At 40.9% G+C, this 25,208-nt stretch overlaps 2 protein-coding genes and 1 pseudogene across 14 annotated transcripts in view; 2 read left to right on the forward strand and 1 right to left on the reverse strand.

Annotated features, from left to right (window-relative positions):
• The window catches only part of LOC311087330 (uncharacterized protein), a 34,519-nt gene extending 10,140 nt beyond the window's left edge, over window positions 1-24,379 (forward strand). The window contains exons 6-9 of one of the 4 annotated variants that reach the window (XM_084120660.1): window positions 19-600; window positions 700-842; window positions 1,047-1,302; window positions 23,265-24,379. In XM_084120660.1, coding sequence (XP_083976786.1) covers window positions 19-218 — 200 coding nt within the window. In that variant the 3' untranslated portion in view covers window positions 219-600; window positions 700-842; window positions 1,047-1,302; window positions 23,265-24,379. Of the gene's footprint in view, window positions 1-18; window positions 601-699; window positions 843-1,046; window positions 1,303-1,763; window positions 1,845-23,264 lie in introns of those variants that run through there. The other 3 variants (XM_084120659.1, XM_084120661.1, XM_084120662.1) reach the window with 3 other exon arrangements.
• LOC311087309 (uncharacterized protein) overlaps window positions 1-25,208 on the reverse strand; it is a 504,672-nt gene that overhangs the window by 55,853 nt on the left and 423,611 nt on the right. The window lies entirely within an intron of this gene.
• Window positions 2,407-22,856, forward strand: LOC311087324 (annotated as a pseudogene). Its single transcript, XR_014609614.1, has 5 exons — window positions 2,407-2,639; window positions 18,543-19,612; window positions 19,894-20,049; window positions 20,465-20,560; window positions 21,323-22,856. The product of XR_014609614.1 is annotated as an uncharacterized misc_RNA (transcript).

A 25,208-nucleotide genomic window follows, 5' to 3' on the forward strand; every position in this document is an offset into this window, starting at 1 on the left:
CTGTGTGATAATTCACAGGAATGTGTTGCTCAGCTCAACATGAGGCGGCTCCTCTCTGTGGGAATGGATGGCCCCAGCGTAAACTTCAAGCTCCTCGATCTCCTTCAAAAGGAGCATACCGAGCTGTATGGAGGTGCTCAAGTCCTGATAGCTGGGAGCTGTGGACTTCACACTCTCCACAATGCCATGAAGGCAGGCTTCACAGCCTGGAAAACTGACAAGCTCCTGCGTGCGCTCCATTTCCTCTTTCACAACGTTCCTGCCCGCAGAGAGGACTACACCATCACCACTGGGTCGTCCTGCTTTCCCCTCTCTTTCTGTGGCCACAGATGGGTAGAAAATGTGCCAGTTGCCGAGAGAGTCCTGGAAATTTGGCCTATGATTCAGAAATGCATCAATGCTGCAGAGAATAAGAAGGTTCAAAAACCAAACACGGCCTCTTATGACGCCATCCTGGCAGCACAGGGGGATCCACTCTTAATCCCAAAGCTCCAATTCTTCCTCTCCATTGCAAGAAGTTTCAACCCCTTTCTCCAAAAATACCAGACAGATGAGCCTGTGTTGCCATTTTTGGCAAAAGATTTAACTCAGCTTCTCTTGGTGAGTATCACTGTAAAGGTTTTGATTAACTCATTTGAATGTAAACCTGTATTAATTGATGGAATGGCTTGGTAACTATCTGCTTGTTGTCATCATCAGAGTTTACTGAGCGCTTCATCAGAAGGGAGCTCATTCAAGACCTAACCCCCCTGCAGCTCATTAAATTAGACATCTCTGATGAGAAGAACTGGATCTCCCTCAAAAGGGTAGACATAGGCTTGGGGGCTGAATCTTCCATCAAGGTAATTTCATTGTTGTTTATTTGTTTTACACAATCACACTAATTACACAATCACAATTACATACAATTTGTTCACTATGAATATTATGATCATTAATATTATACAAACATTTCCTTTCAAAGAAAACATTGACATGGGTGTTCCTTAAATTAATAAATAATTATTATATTAATTAATTATTAAATAAATAATGTTCCTTAATAGGCACTCCTGGGCAAACCAGGAACCAAGATAGGGGAACACTCCGTACTCAGCCTGAGAAGAGAGTGTTTGCAGAGTCTGATTCGAATCATAAAGAAACTGCAAGAAAGGTCCCCGTTGAAATTCCCCATTGTTAGGCAGATTGCCTGCCTGGATCCCACAGAGATGGTCAAAGATCCAGAGTGGTGCATCGTACAGATGAAGGCATTAGTACAAACTTTCATCCAGGGACAGCAGCTGGCAGGGGGCATTGCAGCTGGTAAGAAAATATTGTACAGGGACAGTAGAGCTGGGTAGGTTATTGAAATGGAGTAAGGACTTGTGCTCATTTGTGGTTTTCTGCCTTTTTAATAGAGGTTTGAAAATGTCAATGATCAGTTTGTAATTTAGGCAAGACCTTTGTGTCCCCAGGTTGAGAACCACTGCTTTAGATACTGTTGTGTGTCTACGATGAACTGTATGTACTTTTGTTGAATGGATGATGACGCAGTTGACTGGTACACTGAAAAAAATGATTCTGACCCCTTGTAAATGTTACATGTTTTTAGCTGGTTAATTTCACTGATTTTAATGTGTTATTTAATCCTACGTATTTTTTATTATTAATTTTCAAATTCACTGCCCTTGTTTAAAACAAGTTCATTTCATTCAATTAAAAGTAATTAGAAAAAAATACGTTTCATTTAATTTCCATATACTGTCCGGTCTGCGCATGTGCAGACACATTTTTTTCTGAAGGCGCCAAGGCGGGGGATTGCATCACGCACTCGTTTGAATGCTGCATCCAGCTCTGCATTTTCGGTAAGTAAGCAATATATAATCATTGGTGTGTTATATTTGTTACTTAAACAGGGTTCTGTTTACACTTTAAAACATTTTATAGAAAAAAAATGTGTTTAGCTAATGCTAAGTTTGTGTGTTTTTTATAGAAATTACATTAGCTAAGGTTTCAGCGACTAGCTTAACCACGTGAGTTGTGTAAGGTTAGTAAGTTAACTTAGCTTAAGTGTTAAATGCTTGGTGAATTCAGTGTTTGTCTTGACTTATTTATTAGTTTGTGGAAGCCGAATAAAAGCAAAACAGTTTTACGAATGTTAACGTTAATTGTAGCTGCACCTTCCTTGCTGTCTGGGCTTGTAAGTTACGTTACGTTAGACTGGCCAAGCCTAACATTACATTAACGTTATTCCTGACTGGCTGTAAGCATGTTTTAATCTTGTCAATGTGTTAACAAAATACACCTGTGAAATCATGTTGGTTAATGTGCACTGACGGCAAGAATTTATGTTTCTACATAATCATAATGGCAGGCCCCATCAGGTGACCTAATGGAGAAAAAAAAAAACCTTGGGAGAACCCAGGCTCAGTCGGGGGCCAGTTCTCCTCTGGCATTTATGAACTAGAGGCCGGATTGTAGTTTGAAACTGTGAGATTAACAATATTATATGAATGCCTGGCTGAAAAGATGCGTCTTTAATCTAGTTTTAAACTGGGAGAGTGAGTCCGAGCAACGAACAGTATCAGGAAGACTATTCCAGAGTTTTGGAGCCAAATGTGAAAATGCTCTCCCTCCTTTGGTGGATCTGGATATCCTAGGTATGACCAAAAGCCTTGAATTTATTGATCTTAAAGAGCGCGATGGATTATAGGGCGATAGAAGATCCGTTAAATAGACTGGAGCTAAGCCGTTTAGGGCTTTATAAGTCAGTAGCAATACCTTGTAATTAATACGGAACTTTATAGGTAACCAATGTAGTGATGATAAAATCGGTGTTATATGATCATATTTTCTTGATCTAGTAAGAACTCTAGCGGCTGCATTTTGGACTAACTGTAGCTTGTTTCTGTAAACTGTAAAATGTTCTGTAACTGTGTGGTATACATTTTCTTTATTTATGGGGGGGGATCTCAACGCTGGTACTTTATCATCATATAATTCAAGTTCCGTGCTGAGTGTGAGTACGCCCTTAATCTGTTGAGTAAAGCTTCTGTTTGCTTAATATGAGATTCCATGGCCCAAACTAAGTCACAATAAACTATACATATGCCCCTGGTTTCACAGACAGGGCTTAAGACTAGTCCTAGACTAAAATGTAAGTCTGAGCTGTTTCCACTGAAATAAACTTGCACTGACTGATCTTAAAAATATATCAGTGCCTTTTTAGTTTTAAGATGCACATCGGTAATGTTTTTTTCTAAGCATGTCTATAAAAATTACTTAAATGTCCTAATTGATCTATGGTCTAATCCTGGCTTAGTCTAAGCCCTGTCTGTGAAACCGGGCCTTAGTTCTCTTTACAGAGCATAGCTTTATGTAATCAAAGTTGAAGTGGATCACCATGCCCCGGATGTGACTGTTACGACACCATCACTAATGTTTGATTTTTGTCCCCTTTTCTCTCTTTGTGGTTTGTCTAGTTTATGTGGCAGTGTAAAGACTGTGGTGCGGAAGTGTCTAGGCGATCAGAAATTCTTAAACATTACAGACTAAAACATAGTCATTTTGGGCTTGGCCATCATATTAAGTGTATATACCCTAATTGTCCATGCGTATTTACGACTTGGAATTCACTTTTGTCACATTTGTCAAGGTATCACGAAAATACCTTAAAGCACTCTGACATATTTACTTCATTTTCCTGTCATTTATGTGGCTGTAGTGAACTTGGAACAGAACATGATTATTTTGTGCACATAGGCCATCATCTGAAAAACAATGAGACAGTCACATGTATGTTTAAAGGCTGTGAATATACATCCAATGTATACAGCACCTTCAAGTCGCATAAAAGTCGGAAGCACAGCTTACATACGTTGAGAGATTTTAAGCATGGTGTAGTTCAGGGAACTAGTGTAGCTGAAACTGAAGAGCCTGATGTTTCAGACAGTGAAGAATTCTGTAATGAAAGTCAGTCTGATGACATTGATTTAGATAAGTCAAAGGATCAGCCAGAGATAATTGTAACCGCACTGGCATTAGTAGTACATTTAACATTAGCTCAAATGATTTATAGGGAATTTTAATAATTAATCATGAATATGATTAATATTTTGCATAATACAGTTACATTAATTTATTCGAAGTTGAAAATAGATCGATTTGTATATCTGAATAATCAATCACAACTAATTATAATTCATCATTCATATACTAATAATCCTATTTCAGATCGATTATGAGATAACCCTTAATGGAAATGAATAATCATCAAACGGGAAAACTTTGTCCAGCAAAACGGCCGTAAGATTAACTTAACAATTTCCCAACAAAAATTATCTCTTTCTTATAATTTGAAGAAAGCTATTTTCTGGCCATAAAAACAACTCTCCTGTTCTTATAAGATTAGGTTACTTAAAGTAACAAATCAGCTTTGTAGCTTAAGATCGAAAACATCTCATTGACTTTAGTTATGAGCAGACAGACAGAATCAATCAAGTATGAATTTTAATAATTGGACTATACATGGAACTAATGAATACAGAAATACTACAGTTTACACGAGTAAATATGTATGTACAGGACACGTAAACAAAATACAAGACTAAACGAATAACAGATGAGAGAGGGAGAGGATGAAAGGGAGAAAGTGAAACTAAAGTTCAGGATGAGAGAGATCACCGAGATGATCTCTGCATGGCAAAATCACAGGCAATGTAACCTTTTGAGAGACAGCAAGGAATCAAATCACATTAAAAGTTCAATAAACTTATCTTGCAAAATGGTTCTCTTTGTTGCTGCAGACGCAAAGTCGTGCGTGCGTCGTTAGGAGCAACGTGCGTGTGTTTCCTTAAGAAAACAGGGCTCGCGCTCTCGTGTCTTCCCGTGAGCGCGGTCGCGGGATTTTCAAAAGAGTCTTTCTCTTTGAGTTGAAGTTGCCTGCTGCGTTTGCTTCGTTGAGTCCGAAGACGAAAATAAAGAAAAGACTTAAGAAAATAAAAGAGAAAACGGAGAATGAATGCTCCCTTAAAAGGGAGCCATGGGTCTTCTCGCTGACGAAGCGGGTTCGTGAAAGTGCTCACGGAGATTTCCTGAGTTGGTCTTTTATGGAAAATATGGGTTGACGCCTCTGTTCGCACGAACAACCAATGAACGTCCAAAGATCTGAAGCGGGAAAAGGTTCTTTGTCTCTGGGGGGCGACACCCACTCGAGGGAGTTTTGGTGTTGTCTTAATAATCTAGTAAGATGATTCATATAGTAATAATCATATCATTGCAATCTATTATCGAGATTCAACTCCGTTAAGTCTCAAGATTTAAAATGATATAAAACATGTCATATGAAAGATTATGGGAATACACAAAGTTACATACTTGTATGCATCTTACAAACATTTTAAAGTTTTGATTAATACACGATAACATTGCAGATACACAAATTTGATATGGGAAAATCAAATCCTTGTTTATACATTTCTTAAGTGGTTATACATAAATGTAGGATTAACACTTTATTCCTACTCCTCTCCTGGAATCTCAGTTTGCTTGACATTCCGTTAGGGCAATAAAAACCAAGTGGGGGGAAGGCAATTGCCAGACAATCTTGAATGCTGATTCCAGATTACACATTAGAAAACTACACCTCTATTATAAAGCAAAACTAATCACACATGCATAATGGCATTGTACTTATATGAAAATGATATTTCTAAGTTCTAATACAAAGGTGTGTGTGTGTGTGTAACATAGAAAGTTTCGTTATCTCTCTGTGGTCCAGAGAGGGGAAGGGGGTTTGGAATGTCTCTGAGGTGCAATTAGTGTCGTAAAAGTCCATTTGTCGCCGACTAGCTGGAGCCGAAGCATGATTTGCACTCACGAGTTCAAAGTGCACCAGCTTTTGTATTCAGGAAGAAATGTTTTTAGCAACACAGAGTATTTGAATTTGTTAATTCAAACCAACGACGAATGATTCGATAGCCAATGTTGTTACATATTCCCCCTTTTCGTCTGATGAAGTCCCTGCGTGGACATCATCGGACGACAATCATCACAATGGTCACATGGTAGGTGAATCATGACAGTCGTGTAGCAGGTGGATCATGACGGTAGGAAGGCAGGTGGTTCTTGGAGCTGAGGATTCAGCTCGATGAGGTTCGGCGTGGTCTCTGACTTGGCACCCCCTTTTCCGGGGATTCCGTCTGAGACCTTCGGACACAGCTTTCGTGAGCTTGGCTGTATCGCATCTCGTTGAGTCTTCTGTACAGGATGAAGGCCAACCTAGTGTCAGGGTGTGGCTGATTACCTGCAGAGATGTACAGCACAATGTCGGCGGCGGTCCCTGCTTGGACCGCAGATGAAGTGTTCAGAACAGGTCGTCGAGACAGTGCTCGGGGGGCTGTGTTGACAGGAGCAGGGTCAGTGAGTTGGGACCCCCCCCTTTTCTCAATCCAGAGTTCCAGTCCTGGATTTAAGGTGAAGTTGAAGTTCTTAGAGGATGGTAGTTTCAGTGCTGTCTGGTACTCTTTGCTGGGAAGCTGGTACCATGTCAGGCCATCAAGGTGTAGGATGACACCTTTCAGTACTTGAAGTCCCATTTTCTGGTTGAGCATGTTGACACGGCTGGTTGTGTCATGCTGGTCGTGAGTGACAGTGGCGGTGTGCACAGGTGTGTTAGCACGCAACCTTTCACCTGCAATCTCTGCTTGTGTGTTGGTGACTTTGTTGACCAGGGGGTGCAACCCGTAGATTTCTTCAGCGTTGTCTCTGAGTAAGGGTTTGCTAAGGCAGAGATAATGAATGTCTTTGGTCATAGTACACAGGTGCAGGTTTGGAGCTGAGTACAGTTGTGTGTCGCTGTCGTGGTAGGCCACCACGTCTGGAGGGCTTATCTTGATGTGGGTGTTGTTTTTCCAAAACCTGACCTTGACAGTGTCTGTAAGTCTGTGGACTTGGCTTGACTCAATGATAGGCAGATTTAGGAGAAAGCCCACTTCTCTCTGCACGGGATCGACGCAGAGTGAGATGGCGCTACCCAGAGAGTAGGCCAGGTGTATTTGTAGAGGGTCAGCTGGCATGTTGATGGCGGAAGCCAGCACAGTTAGCATCAGGCTTAATATCAGGTACGGTGGAATTACACCTGTGGCTAGGCTGTCATTGGAGGAGCTAACCTCCCACAGCATGTCTGTCGTTACTGCTGTAACCAGCTGAGTCTGGACAAAGTCACTCTGTAAGACAGTAAACCGAGGCTTCATGGAGTTTGCGGTCTGGTTCGCTGCATTTACACTGGACATACCAATGTTAAACAGAGTTCTGGCGGCAGCTACGACTCAGAGCAACACTCCCAGGAGCCATCTGGAGTGGTGGTTGGTGCTTAGGAGTCCCGATTGTGCGACAGTCACTTTCTTTAGTTGGTTGAGCATGTGTTCGACCTTGGCCTCGGCATGAGAGAGGGGGTCCTCTGTCCGTCGGGCACTTGTCCAGATGTATTGGGCTACGGAGCTGGGGTAGTGTGCTCTGTAGACCGGGCAGGGCTGGATGAGTCGACCATGCATTTGCTGGGGGTAGGTCCTGTCGTCAGTAATCTGGAGTCTCAGTCGTTCTCTCAGTGGCAGCTGTCCTCTGGTTGGCTGACAGTACAGCATGGCGAACCCCAGCAGCAACCTGGTACAAACAACAGGGAGAGAGAGAGAGAAAGGGGAGGAAGAAGCCAGCAAGGGTTGTCTTTGATTGGACCGGGCAGTCTTTTTACTTCGTGGGCGGCGACTGGGTTTAGTTCGCCTTGGCCCATGTTTTGCCACATCTTGCTGTCGGCTTGTCGCTTGCTTCAGTGTCTCGTCAGTGTCTCTGGTGCTGCTGTGTGTAGCACATGATGCGTTATAGACGAACATTAGCAGTTTACCCCCCTTTTGTGCGCCGTGGCATTACAAGCCTTGGCATTGTGATGTCAATCGGTGCACAACTCAGAATGTTTTTCTGTTCACGCAGCATGTGCGTTGTGTCATGCAGTGGTCTGAGGCACTGGTTGTCAGTGAGGTCAGATGGAATGCAAGGGTGGTTGGAGGGGTTTGAGAGGTGGGCATTTAAAGTCTTTATGTAGATGTCAGAAGCCCGCATGTCCGTTATGGTTGTCTTTGCAAACAGCGGAGCCAGCGTAAGCGGCTCTGAGGTAGGCAGTTGAGCTTGTAAAGGTCTTATGCTGTGTGTAATCTTCACTTTCTTTAGGGTGGGTGGGTGGGTTGAAAGTGGCCACAGCTTGTTGTTTAGTGCGCCGGGCTTGGCGATGGCTTGAGTGAGGTCATGTCGCTGCAGGTCAGTCATGACCTTGAGGCAGCAGGTGTCAAAGTCTTTGGTGGGCTGTAAGGTGCAGGGTAGCGGATTCGAACCTTCAGTTGGTGCTGAGTCTGTGTCTTCATGGCTGGCTGTGGGAGTTCCCATGAACTCTGTGGCCTGAAAGTCTGGCTCTGCGGAAGTTCCCGTGACCTTTGTGACCTGACCGTCTGGCTGTGACTGGAGGGAGTGAAGTTCTCGTACTTGAGCCCAGACCTTGAGCTGTTTCAAGTCCAGTAACGGTTCAAAAAGATCTAGAAGGTCTCTGCCGATGAGGAACGGAAAAGTGTCCATTTTTGAGATGAACACTGGATGGACTAGACTCAAAGGACCAATTGTCAGGTGAATGTGAGCTACCTGTTCGAGCCGGATGTCATGTTGACAGTATGACTGTACGTTCAGTTCGCAAGTTTGAGGTGTAAGAGTTCGGTCTTGTCTCTTAGCTTCAAATTGGAGTCTTTGGAACAGTTGGACTGAAATTATCGTAATGTCTGATCCTGTGTCTATCAGGGCTTCCATGCTCACTTCCTTTTCCAACGTGATGTTCAGGTAGAGTTTTTGGGCCACCCCCTTTTTGATCAGGTTGCCCAAAAACATTGGCATCGGGACAGGTGTAACGGTCGTTGGGTGGTTAGGACCGGTCTCGTGTAGCTTGCTGTGGAGGCAGTTAGACAGAACAGCGTTTCCTGGTACCTTGGTATTTTGGTACCTGGTGTGAGGAAGTGTGCCGTCTCGTTCAGGGTGTGCAGCTGTCAGTTGTGGAGCTTTGGTGATGCTGTCACCTTGTGATGTGACAATTAGCTCTGTGGTCTGTGGATGATGAGCAGTGTTCGAGGTGCTTGGCTCAGTCAGATGGCGGTCAGACGGTTTGGTTTCAGTTCTTATGCTTAGGCATAAGATGTCTGGCTCGTCCTTGTCTTTCTTGCGACGTGTCTGGTGAAGAAGCTCTTTCAGCACCCTTAGGATCTCTGCTGTCTCAGACGTGGCTGCACTGTGGTTATCTGATGTGAGCTCAGGCTTGAGCTTACCAGTGTCGTGTCGAGAGTGGTTCCACTCTCTGTCGGGGCTTGTTGTCCTGGACGGTGGAGATCGGTTCTTCTTGGGTCGCCGGCCGGCTTCCCAGAATCTTTCAGAGCGCTCGCTCTGGTGCTTTGGACGAGCACCACCGCGATTGTGTTGCCCTCTGCTGGTTTGGAACGGTCGTGACTCTCTGTAAAAATGTCTGTGACTGTGGTGTTGTGGGGCACCCTCTAAAGTCAGTTCTGAACAGTGCTCAGAGACAGAATAGATTGTGGGGTTTTTCACAGTCTTTTCAGAAATAGTCTTTTGCTTGGTGTAAGCTTTATGGGCTAAGTCACGCAGCTGTTGGGTAGACATGGTCCGTGCATCGGCCAAAACCCCAATATGATGGGATAAGGTTGGATGGAGATTCCGCAGGAAAAGAGTTTTAAAGGTAACATCCTGTTCCACCCCGGGCTCATTCCGTGCTCCGAAGAAGGCTTGTCGGAGTCGGTTGTAGTAGATCTGGGGGTGTTCACGCCGACCTTGCTTGAGGTCTACAGCAGCGATGAAGCCTTGATCGGAGTCTGGATCAGAGAATTCACGGATCAAAGCTTGCCGTAATTGTTGGAAGTCCGTTTTGACAGCCTCAGTTTGATGGTCTAGGAAGCTACGAACATCACTGCTAGCCGTTATTCTTAACAGATACAAATTGTCCCAAGCTGTCACGTTGGCGACAGTTTGCAAGTGAAAGTCAATGTCTTTTAAATAAGCATGAATGTCACAACCTTCTGCAGAATCTGGATCGAACATAGGAATGTTTCGAGCTAGCTTGTCAAGTTCTCGGGGGGTCGTGCCGTGGTTAGTGGCATGGGTTGTCTGAAGGGGTCCTCCCCCTTTTGCTGCTGACAGGTGTTCTTGAAAGCTGGCTGGTGATGTCTTGAGCCGTGGGCTTACATTTCCCTTTTCAGTTTTGGGTTCTTGGCTGAAAGGGTTGGGGTGGCTGGCCAGGAGAAACTCTGTGATGTGTGTTTCTCCGTTCCAGCCACTCTGCAGTCTGTAAGATTGTCTCAGTTCTGCATGAACAGTGTCAAGTTCATCTTGGAGCTCGTCTCTCTGCAGAGTAAGCTCGCCGATTTTAGCTCGGGCCATTTGCAAATGTTTTTCGCAGGCCCTGGCTTTTGCTTCTGCTTCTTTTAGTTCAGTCTCGGCTCTCTCTAGGAGAGCGTCACTTTGTTGGAGTTTTTCGTCGAGTTCTTTTCTGGTTTCTCTCTCCAACTGTTCTCTTTGGTCTGTGTCGAGGCGCAGATCTTGCAGGGCATTTCGAAGTCTTTCTACTTCTTTCTGTAGTTCTGGATCTGTGGCGTCCTCTTTCTCGCGCTGGTTCTGGGTTTCGAGGAGGAGCTGATCAAGGCGACTTTGGGTTCGGGCCTGGTCCTTCCGGGCCTCCTCCACTTGAAGCTGTAGCGCTGCTGCTTGCTGCTCCAGGTCGATGTTGCGCCGTTCGCTGTGCCTCGCCTGGGCGACGACGTTGTGGGTGACGATGCTGACGATCCTGGCCCCGTCTTTGTAGTTGTAGCTTTGGGTAGGATCGTGTGTTATCAGTTCGTCTAGCTCGGTGTCCAGTTGCGTTTGGCTCAGATGCTCCAGGTCCTTGGCTAAGTGCTCCCGACGGACCGCGGGACTGGATGCACGGGACATATTGGCTTCGCTGTAGGCGAGAGAAACACAGCACACACACAAAGAGACCAATGCAAGTTCGTTCTAAGGTTAATGAGCTATACTCATACGGGCTATGCCGTTTATGAGAATTTTGGGCTAACTGATGCACAGTTAGACAGTTAGCGGAGCCAATTGACTTGGGTCTAAGGACCCGAACTAGAGATTTGACAGGCAGTAGCCTCGCAGGTCACGTGATGACACCGGCTGCTTGGTTTGTCGCTCTATTATTTAGCTTCCTTGGTGGCTCTCATAGGTTACTTGTCTCTAGGTGAAAATGAAAGAAACAAATCACAACCGAACAAAGGATAGAAAAGACTGAGGTAAAACAAAACACTAGTGATGACTAGGTCTGAAATTAAATAAACAGAATAGTAACACAGTATGTGTTAGGGAGAATAAGGAGGCCTAAGCCTGCTGCTAGGGTTTGAGATAGGGCCAACAGGTGAGTGGGGCTATCGGGGTAGAAAACCTAGGAAGATGGTGTGGCTTAGAGAAGAGATGGGCCAAACACTTAAAGTATCCGGGAGATATCTAGTGTTCTGTGGCTTATAGTAAGTGGAATGGGTTTTACTAAATTTAGTTTACCTGCGGTGAATTGAGGCCACTCAGGTGGAAACCAGTGGCTCGGTCAACCTCTCCGACGGTTCTCCAACACTTGACCGCAGTGCTCTCGGGCAACCTCGTCTCTCGGTACCACGGTGTGCCCACTCAAACCACTTGCGACTTTAAACACAAAGTGGCAGCGCCAAGGTGTCAATCATCAGACGGCACGGAAAGATTGAGTTTTCCTCGGAACTCTCCTTTCGGAGTGGTCCTTTCAGCAGACCCCAGTTCGAGTGATTGTCTCAAAATTGCCTTGTGTGTCGCTGACGTTGACTTAACCTTTTGGCGGGCCAAATTGCTGATGTCGGGGTGGCGTGCCACAAACGGAGGTACGAGATTCGGAAGAGTCCGAGACACACGGCCAGTGCCAGGTAGCGTCGGACAGATGACCTCGCCTGCAGGAAACCACCAGCGATGACTGTCAAGTCACCACGGGATCACTAAGTGCTTACCTAAAATACACACGAAGAGATGAACAAGTGAACTTAAAGGGGATTAAGTTGTTTTCAAACCAAATTGAGTAATTAAGTAGGCAGCAATAGAAATCAAAGGCTTTACTAAATAATAATAAAACAAAAAAGGGAATTATGATAATGATTGTAATTATCAAAATAACCTAACCCAAAAGAGAGAGGAAGGAACAAGATAGAAATAAAATAATAGAATAAAAAAAAAAAATTTGAAAATCAAAATCAAAATGAAATGACAGGAGGTACCCAGGAGAAGAGGGAGGCCGCAGTAGTGGGTTTTCACCACAAGGGGGCGTGCTCCCTCTCTGTGCTCAACCTGGCAAACCGAAAACTTAATTCAAATTCAAAATTCAAAATTTGTTTAAATTAAAATTTGAAATAAGCATGCAAGGACATGTAAAAATCGGAATGATATCCTATAATAATCCAGATACACTAAAGTATCAGTCCTATTTATAAAAATAATCAGGAGAGAAAGGCGATATAAAAGAGTGAAAGGAGGAAAATAGTGATGCCGACTTAGTATCCACAAGGCCACACGATGGTGCTGTTTCCTCCAAGTGGATATCAGTGGCTGAATAGACAACTCAATTTAAATTTAAAATTCAAACTAGTTTAAATCAAATTTAAATGAGCATGTAAAGAAAATGTAAAAGGAGAACTCAGAATAATATCCCATAATAATTAATGGTGACAATGAAGTGTCATCCATAACTATAAAGTAAATCAAAAGAGAAAAGTGGAAATAAACAATTCCCGACAGGATTTGAAGAGAGAGAAAAGAGAGCTGAGTGAACCGACCTAGCGGGAGGCGGCCACTAGGTGCCGTTGTTTCCTCTACGTGAATGGCTGGGATTTAATCTAAGTTTTAATTCAAATCTGGTTTGAACCAAACTCAGAGTAAATGTATCAGTCAAAAGCAGGAAAATTTGTCAAACATGAAATAATACTTGCACAAGCCAAGCTGTAAATGCGAATAGTTATTTAGAGTTTAGACATTAATTCACCGGGAAATGAATTCAGCCGTAATTGGAGACTGCTAAACACAAAGGACTCCCTCTGGTGTTCAGTCAGTGGAATTACAACCGCGTCACTGTGATTTTAAATCTAAGAGCGTTCAGATCGCGTCACGCGCTGATTCTCTACAACAAATCACAAACTAGACAGAGGTCTCGGCGGACCTTTGGGTGCTATTAATACTGCACAGGAGAGTATGGCGGGGTTTCTTCGCCGCAAATACTCAAATGTGGACAACAGGAATTTTCCGTCTGTTGCTAGACTCCCATATTACACACTTATCAAAATAGCACTTATGATTTGTGTATTTAGGTTTTCGATTGATTAGCTAGGTCAATGTTAACCAGGAGTTTACCGTTTTGTTGAATATCACTGGACTAACCACGAATTCAATAACGATAGCATGCATGCAAGGCCATATATGTTTAAGGAATCTCGCTTAAAAACATATTTATTAATACCGGTTATACGCACGTGAGAATTCTTCATTCACAGCGATTTACAACAAATATTAGAAATGTCTCCACTGCAGAGCGATTCTTTCGTCTCTAACAGGACATTTGTAACATTGATACTGCAGGTACTCAGCACTTAACAGTGATAAAAATGTCTAGGCATATTTTAGCAGCTGTTAAAAATGTAACGTTGACGTTACTGACTTCGGCTTTTTGCCTTGGTCAGTTAGAAGTGAGTTCGCGTTTGCGACTTATCTCACAATTTCATAATTTCATAAAATGTGTGCACAAAATTATTAATATTCATAACAGATTGAAACTGAATTGCTCATAAACAAAGTTTGAGATGCGTCGCGTTCTCCACCATAAACTGTAACCGCACTGGCATTAGTAGTACATTTAACATTAGCTCAAATGATTTATAGGGAATTTTAATAATTAATCATGAATATGATTAATATTTTGCATAATACAGTTACATTAATTTATTCGAAGTTGAAAATAGATCGATTTGTATATCTGAATAATCAATCACAACTAATTATAATTCATCATTCATTTACTAATAATCCTATTTCAGATCGATTATGAGATAACCCTTAATGGAAATGAATAATCATCAAACGGGAAAACTTTGTCCAGCAAAACGGCCGTAAGATTAACTTAACAATTTCCCAACAAAAATTATCTCTTTCTTATAATTTGAAGAAAGCTATTTTCTGGCCATAAAAACAACTCTCCTGTTCTTATAAGATTAGGTTACTTAAAGTAACAAATCAGCTTTGTAGCTTAAGATCGAAAACATCTCATTGACTTTAGTTATGAGCAGGCAGACAGAATCAATCAAGTATGAATTTTAATAATTGGACTATACATGGAACTAATGAATACAGAAATACTACAGTTTACACGAGTAAATATGTATGTACAGGACACGTAAACAAAATACAAGACTAAACGAATAACAGATGAGAGAGGGAGAGGATGAAAGGGAGAAAGTGAAACTAAAGTTCAGGATGAGAGAGATCACCGAGATGATCTCTGCATGGCAAAATCACAGGCAATGTAACCTTTTGAGAGACAGCAAGGAATCAAATCACATTAAAAGTTCAATAAACTTATCTTGCAAAATGGTTCTCTTTGTTGCTGCAGACGCAAAGTCGTGCGTGCGTCGTTAGGAGCAACGTGCGTGTGTTTCCTTAAGAAAACAGGGCTCGCGCTCTCGTGTCTTCCCGTGAGCGCGGTCGCGGGATTTTCAAAAGAGTCTTTCTCTTTGAGTTGAAGTTGCCTGCTGCGTTTGCTTCGTTGAGTCCGAAGACGAAAATAAAGAAAAGACTTAAGAAAATAAAAGAGAAAACGGAGAATGAATGCTCCCTTAAAAGGGAGCCATGGGTCTTCTCGCTGACGAAGCGGGTTCGTGAAAGTGCTCACGGAGATTTCCTGAGTTGGTCTTTTATGGAAAATATGGGTTGACGCCTCTGTTCGCACGAACAACCAATGAACGTCCAAAGATCTGAAGCGGGAAAAGGTTCTTTGTCTCTGGGGGGCGACACCCACTCGAGGGAGTTATGGTGTTGTCTTAATACTCTAGTAAGATGATTCATATAGTAATAATCATATCATTGCAATCTATTCTTGAGATTCAACTCCGTTAAGTCTCAAGATTTAAAATGATATAAAACATGTCATATGAAAGATTATGGGAATACACAAAGTTACATACTTGTATGCATCTTACAAACATTTTAAAGTTTTGATTAATACACGATAACATTGCAGATACACAAATTTGATATGGGAAAATCAAATCCTTGTTTATACATTTCTTAAGTGGTTATACATAAATGTAGGATTAACACTTTATTCCTACTCCTCTCCTGGAATCTCAGTTTGCTTGACATTCCGTTAGGGCAATAAAAACCAAGTGGGGGGAAGGCAATTGCCAGACAATCTTGAATGCTGATTCCAGATTACACATTAGAAAACTACACCTCTATTATAAAGCAAAACTAATCACACATGCATAATGGCATTGTACTTATATGAAAATGATATTTCTAAGTTCTAATACAAAGGTGTGTGTGTGTGTGTAACATAGAAAGTTTCGTTATCTCTCTGTGGTCCAGAGAGGGGAAGGGGGTTTGGAATGTCTCTGAGGTGCAATTAGTGTCGTAAAAGTCCATTTGTCGCCGACTAGCTGGAGCCGAAGCATGATTTGCACTCACGAGTTCAAAGTGCACCAGCTTTTGTATTCAGGAAGAAATGTTTTTAGCAACACAGAGTATTTGAATTTGTTAATTCAAACCAACGACGAATGATTCGATAGCCAATGTTGTTACATAATAGAACAAAAAATTGCTGCAGTGTTATTAAAGCTGGAAAATATTTTTCATGTGCCAAGTGCTGCAATTGATGAATTGCTGGAAGAATTTCAATATTTGTTGAGCACAGCATCTTTGTGTAGTACAAGAAATGTGATACATGACACACTGAATAGTTACAACCTGCAAATTGACCAGTCAGTCATTGAAGAACTTGCATCGGCCCTGTGTACATCTAATCCTGTCTATAAGTCAATTGGCAAAGGTTGTCCTTTGGCAACATCCTATAAGCGCAAAAAATACTACAGAGACAATTTTCAAGTTGTGGAACCCATAGAATATATCTTGGATGACAAAGATAAAAGAACGCTGCAGTATGTTCCACTATTAAAGTTTTTACAGCAGCTTTTTACTAATGGTCACATTCTTAACAAAGCATTAGATAATCACCTCATATCAGAGGGCAGAGGAGAAGTGAAATACGAGTCTTTTCGAGATGGTCAGTTTTTCAAGGATAACCATTTTTTGTCAGAAGGTGAGCTGCGAGTGTTGTTGAATTTTTATGTGGATGATTTCGAAATTTGTAATCCACTTGGCACATCTCGTAAAAAGCACAAGATCTGTGGCGTTTACTGGACTCTCAGCAATTTACCACCAGGTTGTCATTCTTCGTTGTCTTCAATTTATTTGGCCTTACTCTGCAGATCTGATGATGTGAGTAAATATGGCTATGAAAAGGTACTAGAGCCCTTGTTGAGGGATCTTGCCATTTTGGAAAGTCAAGGTATTTTTATTGCTCAGCTTGGAGATTTTGTTAAAGGCACAATACAGTGTGTTGTAGCAGACAATTTGGGGGCACATGGAATTGCTGGATTTATTGAAAGTTTTGCAGGTGAATACATTTGCCGCTTTTGTGTGGCAAAAAAGTCGGAAATTCAGGAGAGCGAAGTGAGTTCAGGGACATTTACTCTCCGAAGCAAAGAGATGCATGAAATGCATGTTAGATCAGCACAGGATAATGCACAACCTTGTTACGGTGTTAAAAGGAAGTGTGTTTTCTCTTCATATCTTTCTCATTTTAATGTCTGCACAGGCTACCCTCCAGATGTTGCACATGACATCTTTGAAGGCATATTACCAGTTGAGTTGGCACACTGCCTCAACTTGTTAATTTCAAAAAAGTATTTCACACTTGACAAACTCAATGAGTCCATTCAGAAATTTCCTTACAAGTGGACAGACAAAAGTAATCGTCCTCATGCTATTCCCAGGACATTCATGCTGAAGAAAAGCATTGGAGGAAATGCGCATGAAAATTGGAGTCTTTTGCGATTGCTTCCGCTTTTGATTGGACTTTTGGTGCTCCCAGATGAACCTGCCTGGCAGGTCATTTTGGACCTTAAAGATATCGTTGAGCTAGTTGTTGCACCAGTGCACACAACACAATCCATTGCTTTCCTTGAAGCCAAGATTTGTGACCATAGAGCTAGGTTACAAGAGGTTTTTCCTGGTCTAAACCTGTTGCCGAAACATCATTTTGTGGAACATTATCCACAGATGATCAGATTTTTTGAAGTTTGAGGCGAAACACAGTTTTTTTAAGCAGGTGGTCCGTCACACACGCTGCTTTAAAAACGTACTCTTGTCCATGGCGGTGAAGCATCAGTTCATGATTGCTTATAACTTGGCGTCAACCACAACCGAAACTTCTAGCTTGACTGTCTCAGCTGTCTCAACTGTCTCTGTTGACATTTTGCATCAGGATGTGCAGAAGGTTCTGCAGTTGGAATACCCTGATATTACTCGCATTCAACTCACAAAGAATGCGTCTGTTAATGGAGTTAACTACAGAGAAGGTATGGTTGTTGTTCATGGCTCTGTAGGTGGCTTACCAGAGTTTGCAGAGGTTATCCAGATGGTTGTAGTGGAGAAAAGCTTGAGCTTTATTGTTAAAAAGCTTGATGCATGGTATAGGGAGCATTTTAGGGCATTTGAGTTATGTCCCACTTCAGAAGTCTCCCTCATTCAACTTGGTGCCTTGTTGGACCAGTACCCCTTGGCAGATTACAGGATTGGAGGCCGGCGAATGGTGACACTTAAACGATTCATACAGATACAAGGTTGGATTATGGTAGTTCGTGTTGTGTTCATACGCTGCATGAGTTAATACACTAATACACTAAATATGGTAACAAGAGGGCAGCCTAACATTTCTTACAGGAGGAATAATTTTGTTTTTAGTAATGATAGAAAGAATTTTCTTAGGGAAATCCAATCCAATCATCTGACATCTCCCTGTACTAAACTACCCTCATGTTGCCATTATATAAATGTACATGTTAAGGAAAACATTTGTGGCTAAAATAATACAAATTAGTGTTCAAATCTGTCAGTTTAAATATATCATGTTCAAAGGAAGAACTACCACACAACCACAAACAAAGAAAAAAATATCTCAGTGTTCTTCATTCCACGCAAAGAAAGTAACGGTAAAAATTCATTGTGTTTTCAAGTGCAGAATAACATTACAGATTGGAATTGTGTGGTGGTAATGTTCCTGCTCTGGTTCGGTTCATAAAAAGTTATACCTAAGTAACAATAGTACGAAATGCTGATTTACCTTTTTTTTTTTTGTCTTTAACAATTAGATTGAAGAATGGCACAGCATCTGAAGTTGAGAGTCATTGTGGGCGACAATGACTATAGAAGACTTGATCTCCATTCAGGAATGCCAGAAACTTTGGCAGAGTTCCACAATACAATTTGCCAAGCATTTGGAATTGAAACAGACTTTCGTATTCAATTTATGGATCCTGACTTCAACAATGATTTCATGAATGTTACATCAGTACACGACATAAAGGACAGAAGTACAATCAAGTTGGTGTACATGGCAACCCTAACTCTAACCCCCCTAAATGATGTGGGTTTGAGTCCATCTTCTGTAATGCAGAATGCTCCCAGCACTTCTGGATCATCTGGAGCACCAGTGAGTAACCAAACATCTCCCATTTCCTCACAGGCCTCATTGCCCACAACAGACTTGGATGACACCATCATTCTGCCACATTCAGAGTTGAGATCACGTGCATGGCCACGTGAATTCCCCATTCCTCACTTTCCATACAATGTAGAGGTGCAGCTTCAACGTGGAAATGACAGCTTCAGAGAAACTGGCACTCAACTGAAGATTACTCCAGGGTTGAAGTCTGACATCTTAGAGAAGCTAGCCGAGGAGATCTTCCAGTATACAGCGTACCCACAAAATTACCAAATAGATGATGTAGCAGAGGCACTCATCAAAAAATGTCCCTGTTTGAAGGAACCATCTGCCACTGGTTACTATGGCTGGATGATTAGCCTAAAATATAAAATGGCTAATTACAGGACAAAGATGCGAACTATTGGCTTTCCAGAAGTGACTGTAAATGCTTTGAAAAACAAACGTAGTGATGACTGCCTCCCAGCCAAAAATGTAAAGAAGCCTAAAAAGGCTGAAGTCAACTTTTGTCCTTCACACCCTGCTGGCGAAACGGATGAAAGCTTAGAAAATGTCAGACTTGAAATGTTGAATGATGTCAGACAAAGAAACAGTGCATCATGTGTAAAAAAGATGATGTCAAAAACATTCTCCTACAGAAGAAAAGAGGTAGTGCAGGAAAATCCAGCTGCCGGAGAGTTTAAAGCCAGGTGGCCTGCACTTTTTCACATTGATGAGGTAAGCACATTCTTGCTCCCTGGGTTTTTACATTGCACTTTGACCCATTGTAAATATAAAAAAATATTAGCAAGGTTTAAATAAGGATGCAGGCAGCTGGTCCAGTTTTGATTTCTTGCCATTACCCTTGATTGATAGCAATACATCTGGCTAGAACACACTGTACACCTAATATAAGAAAATTAGAATATATCTATTTAATAGCTACAAAATATCATTACACCGATGGCTGATCACAGTGCTCTTTGTCTTCTGTTGTTGTTTTTTTGTGTGTGTAATAGATAAATGCAGAATTCCAGCGCATAACAACTGTCCCACTTGAAACAACCTTCATGGCTCAGTTGGACAGACATTTACCCCAGCTGACATCTATTTTCAACAAAAAGGGAGGTGTTTCTGGCCAAAAACTAGCCAAACATCTGGCGATCTTGCAAGAGGTAAACATGTTTTTACATTTTAGTAGAAAATATCATATACACTGAGGAGAAACCTGAAATGTACCTGTCTAGTGCCAGCCTTGATTATTTGTAAGGGGCAAGTTTCCTAAGGCTACATCCACACTACTACATTTTTGTTTTAAAACGGAGACCTTTTGGTACATTTGCACCTACCATGCAGACTGAACTGTCACCCTATCGCCCTACACATTCAGACCTGATATTTTATGAAAATTAAGTCACAATACACTAACATTCTTTAGCTAAAGAAGGCAGTCCATTTACAGAATGTATAATGAAGTCATTGTGTATATATTTTTGAGGTTACCACAGGTTTGAAATTTGAAACTTTCTACAGTTTCAAGACATTTTTTATTATTTATTGTATTTTAATAGTTGTAATCCTTTTACACAGGCTACAAGTGACATCAATCTTAAAAGGGCAGCAGTCCTCAAGGCACTTTGCATCTACCTTGGTGAGGATGATGGGCATCTCATTCGGGAGTATAAGGCAAGTCATTGTAATTGCATTTATCAGTCAGATGTACTGTCTTGTATTATAAAATGTTTTAAGATCCTAATGTCCCTAACCCACTAGTTAGAAGAAAATGAATTTAAAGGGGCACTCAACAAAAACAAAAACAAACCCGATGCATAACAAAATCAGTGTGTTGACACCAAAACTATGGCAGCTGTAGTCCTATCACAGTATACACAGTATTTCAAAGCAGGTACCATTTTCTAAACACACCCTGGTGCATTCAAGAACTCTGACATCCAATAATTATTAACAGACTCTGACAAACTTTATGTTGAGGAAATGAAATCCTGCAGAGTAAAACAACATGGATGTTGTCACAGGATGATGTACATTTGTCTGTGTCTGGACTGGAGATTTTCAGTAATTGGCTAAAACATTTTAAACCATCAGTTTAGTTCTTGAAACAATAAGGCAGGCTTTATTCATTATTTTTCTTATTGTTCAATTAAAAGACCAAAACCAACAATGTGTTAGTCCATCTCCCAATCCATTCTGACTTCTGTGTCTCTGCTCCATTTGCAGAAAAGTTTGGATATTTTTCACAATTCCATAAAAACAAAAATCTGTGGTTTGTTAATTCACATGAACCTTTATTTAACTGGTCAGTAAAACTATTGAAAATATTTTTGTCAGTGTAATTATATATTGTAAATATAAAGAAATTTAGAATTTTTAGGTCATTAAAATCTATTACATAAATTCATGTTTTTCTTATATTCTACAAATATACAGGACATCGAAGGAGATGACATCCAGAGAGACCTGCAGAATTCCACCATGGGCGTATATGTCATCAACAAGGAGGGTGGAGAAATTGGAGCACATGATGACATTGGCATTTATGTTGGAGAAATCATTCTGGACAACATTGGATCTGTAGCCCAAGCATGTGCAATGATGCTGGGAGTCATCTATGTATTGAACATGGCTTACCCCAAAGAGCTGAAATACTCCTATGAATTCATTCAAAAAGTGCTCTTGAAATGGATGGAGAAAGGCTTTCCCCCAAAGTCCTTGGACTAAAGAACAAAATCATTGCTGGACTGTAGGATTTCTTCAGCCGCTCTTGTGAACGCCGCTAAGCTGCATTTTTAAATCTGGTTTGGGAGGCGATAGAAAACATTTAGTGTGATGTAAAATGCAGCCCTAGAAGATGTTTCAAACTGAAAACAAAGTGAGTGGTGGACTGTAATACATAGCCACTGGTGTGAACATTTAAAGTTGTCATTGGATTTTGTAGAATATTCACCTGAAATAAAAATTGCAATCCTGGAAATAAGCCAGGTTTCTATCCACACTCAGCACAAAATGTATCCATCCATCCATTAACGCCATATAAATATTAGAAGTTAAGCGCTTTGAGATAAACAGTTGGTGACGTCTGCACCATTAAGGCATTGCATAAGAAGAGGACACAATGAGATGACGTCATTAAAAGAGCTCCAGTCAAAGTTCAAACGATGGAGAACCATGTGGAATTATGACATTTCTTGTTAGTTTCATGTAAGAATGTTACAGCCTCCTCATTGCTCCACACAGATGTGATGTTTTCATTTGCCACTATTTTTATTTTTCTCAGAGGAGTTTAAGCTTCAGTGGACATTTTAAGTCACGTTTCATTTTATTCAGTAAGTCTGTTTCCATATTGATACACCAACTTTTTCACCTCAGCCAAGCATAAAATCTATTTTGTTATGTTACATTCTTTTTTTCCTATTACAGTATTTTTTGAATGTAACTGTTTGCAGTTTTTTGTAATTTCAGCATCAGGTCCTCAGTGCGCACTGTGTTGCAGCTGTTGACAGTTCTTGTACTATAGTATTTTTTGTTCTGTATAGTACTGGTGTATTTTGTTATTTGTATATGTTGTGCTCTTGCAAATGGGTGGTAAAAGGCTTTCCTACAAAGTTCTCCTGTGTATATATATAAATGTATACAGCCACTATTGTGAACATTTAAAGCTATACTAAGGATGTTTTGGAATATTGACTCAATGTAAGTTTGCAGTTTAATGTAATCTCACACAAGTTCCTCAGTGTTTGCTGTCTTCCAGCTAATCTGGTTCATTTGTTTTGTTTTTGTTACGAATGGTACAATGTATTTTATGTTAATGGATGATACTAGTGCATTTTGTTATAAGAAAGCAATTTGAGAAATGGTGACTATTGAGTTACATTACTGAGACTCTTGTTTGGGAGATTACTAAGTTACATTACTGGCATTCTTGTTTGAGAGAGCAAAAATATCTCTTGGATCAGAAAAATAAAGTTAGAGTTGAAAATATTGGGTTTGCTTTATTTGTCTGAATATTAATGAAAGATACAATAGATTAAAAAAAATATTGGATTAAAATTAATTTTAATATGTAGAAATTAAACGATTAAATTGATCTGGTTGCACAATTAATTTGAGTAAATTCTACTCAAAATAGTTTAGCTAAAATTATGAATATAATTGATCTGAAATTACTGAAAGAGATTAATAAACTCAATTTATAAAATATAAGTAAACTCAACTTATAAAATATAAGTTCACTCAACTTAAAAAATATATCTGGATTTAGATAAATTTATTTCGTGCAACCCCTTGACGTAATAAAATTAAGTAAATTCAACGTAACATTTTTTTCAGTGTATGTGTTAATTTAAAAAATGTATTTAAATTTCCCTTTCAGCGTTGCAGGTGATGTCATCATTCAGCAGTTCACTTCCTTGCTCTCGGTTGTGGGCAGAGAAGAAGAGTTTGTTTCCTTCCAACCCCTGAGGCAGCGTCTGGATGTCTTTCTCCACTCCAAACTCTGCACGTCCCACCCTGACCTGCTCAAGTTCTGTCAAAGTGCTCTCCTCCTGTCCCATGGACAAGCCACAGTGGAGAGAGGCTTCTCAGTTATCTGCGATAAAGTAATTGTCTGTGGTGGCGTTCTGAAAGTTCCTCTGACCAAGGAGCTCTTGGCATCTGCTGCTTCAGCAAGGTCACAATACAGGCTGTACCTTGATAGTGAGCGGGAAAAAAAGGAGAGTGCCACACAAGAGCTGAAGAGGAAAGCAGCAGAGGAAGAGCTGGAGGACCTCCGGAACCAGCGGCAGGTACTCGGTAGTGTGTGCCATTCACTTGAGAATGAAGCCGACAAGTGTGCAGAGATGGCTGAGGGAAAGGCAGGAACAAAGATGGCTGAGCTCATCACAAAATCCAACTCTCTTCGAAGAAGGCACAAGGACAAAACAGCAGAACTTCTCCAAGTGGAAAAATTGATCGAAGAAAAGGCCGCACAGCTGAGGCACTTGTGATCCTGCCTTAGCAACTTTTATGTTTGTTGTTAATTCAATTAATTGTTTATGCTCTCTCTCTCTCTCTCTCTCTCTCTCTCTCTCTCTCTCTTTTTCTCTCTTTCTCTCTCTCTCTCTCTCTGTGTGTGTGTGTTGGACAGTGCTTGGTTTGTGTCCAGTGTTGAAGTTAGTTTATTAATGAAATACTGTTATTATAGTGTACAATTGCACTTTATTATTACACATTGTGTAGCTGTTCATTCTAAAGGTCCAGTCTGTCTTCTAATTTTTATGTAATTGTTACTCTTTGGCATATTGAGTAAATCCTATGGACCAAGGCCTGTTGTGATATCTTGATTAATCCAAGTCCTATGGTAGAGTTCCCTCTTGCTTGAATGTAGCTCACTCACTTGCCCTAACACACATGCTCACTCACATACACCTACAGAACCTCTCCTGCCTTTCTCTTTCTCGCTCTCTCTGGTTCTCTATCTCTCCCTCCCAGTGTTGAAATTAAGTTATAAATTGCCTCATTAAATTGTGATTAAATATGTTATTAATTCATTTTGGAAAGAGATTTCATGTCTTTACTTTACACTTTACGCATACTGGATGTTTTTCCCTTTTCACACCATTCTTTGTAAACCCTAGAAATGGTTGTGCGTGAAAATCCCAGTAACTGAGCAGATTTTGAAATACTCAGACCAGCCCGTCTGGCACCAACAACCATGCCACGCTCAAAATTGCTTAAATCACCTTTCTTTCCCATTCTGACATTCAGTTTGGAGTTCAGGAGATTGTCTTGACCAGGACCACACCCCTAAATGCATTGAAGCAACTGCCATGTGATTGGTTGATTAGATAATTGCATTAATGAGAAATTGAACAGGTGTTCCTAATAATCCTTTAGGTGAGTGTATAGCTAGGCTAATTTACTTTCATAATTACTAGCTTACTTACTAATAGGTAAATTAAGTTTTGTGCATGTGTAATGGAAATATTATGTTTTTAATTTATTTGCTGCACAGCAGCCTATTTTACAGTCTGCTATAGCTAAAAGTGTTTATAAGTTTGTTAGATAGCAAAGCCCTCAGCTTATGTCAGAGGACATTGTAGTGATCCACTCAGAAACCAATCAGACTAGTGTAGTGAAAAATGTATTTGCCTTCAGATGAGATAACATGGATCCAGAGGGAGCTGTAAGCCTAGCGTCCAAAGAAAAACAAATAGGAAGAGATATTGATTGGGAAAAATGTTTCATTTGTCAAGACAAATATGGAAAATACAGCCAAGATAAAGCCCTTTGATTGAAGTGATTTTTCAGGAAGTGGTGTCTTTGTGCTCTTTCTGGA

The sequence above is a fragment of the Abramis brama genome, assembly GCF_963993115.1.
Source record: "Abramis brama genome assembly, chromosome: 7".
NCBI lineage: Eukaryota > Metazoa > Chordata > Actinopteri > Cypriniformes > Leuciscidae > Abramis > Abramis brama.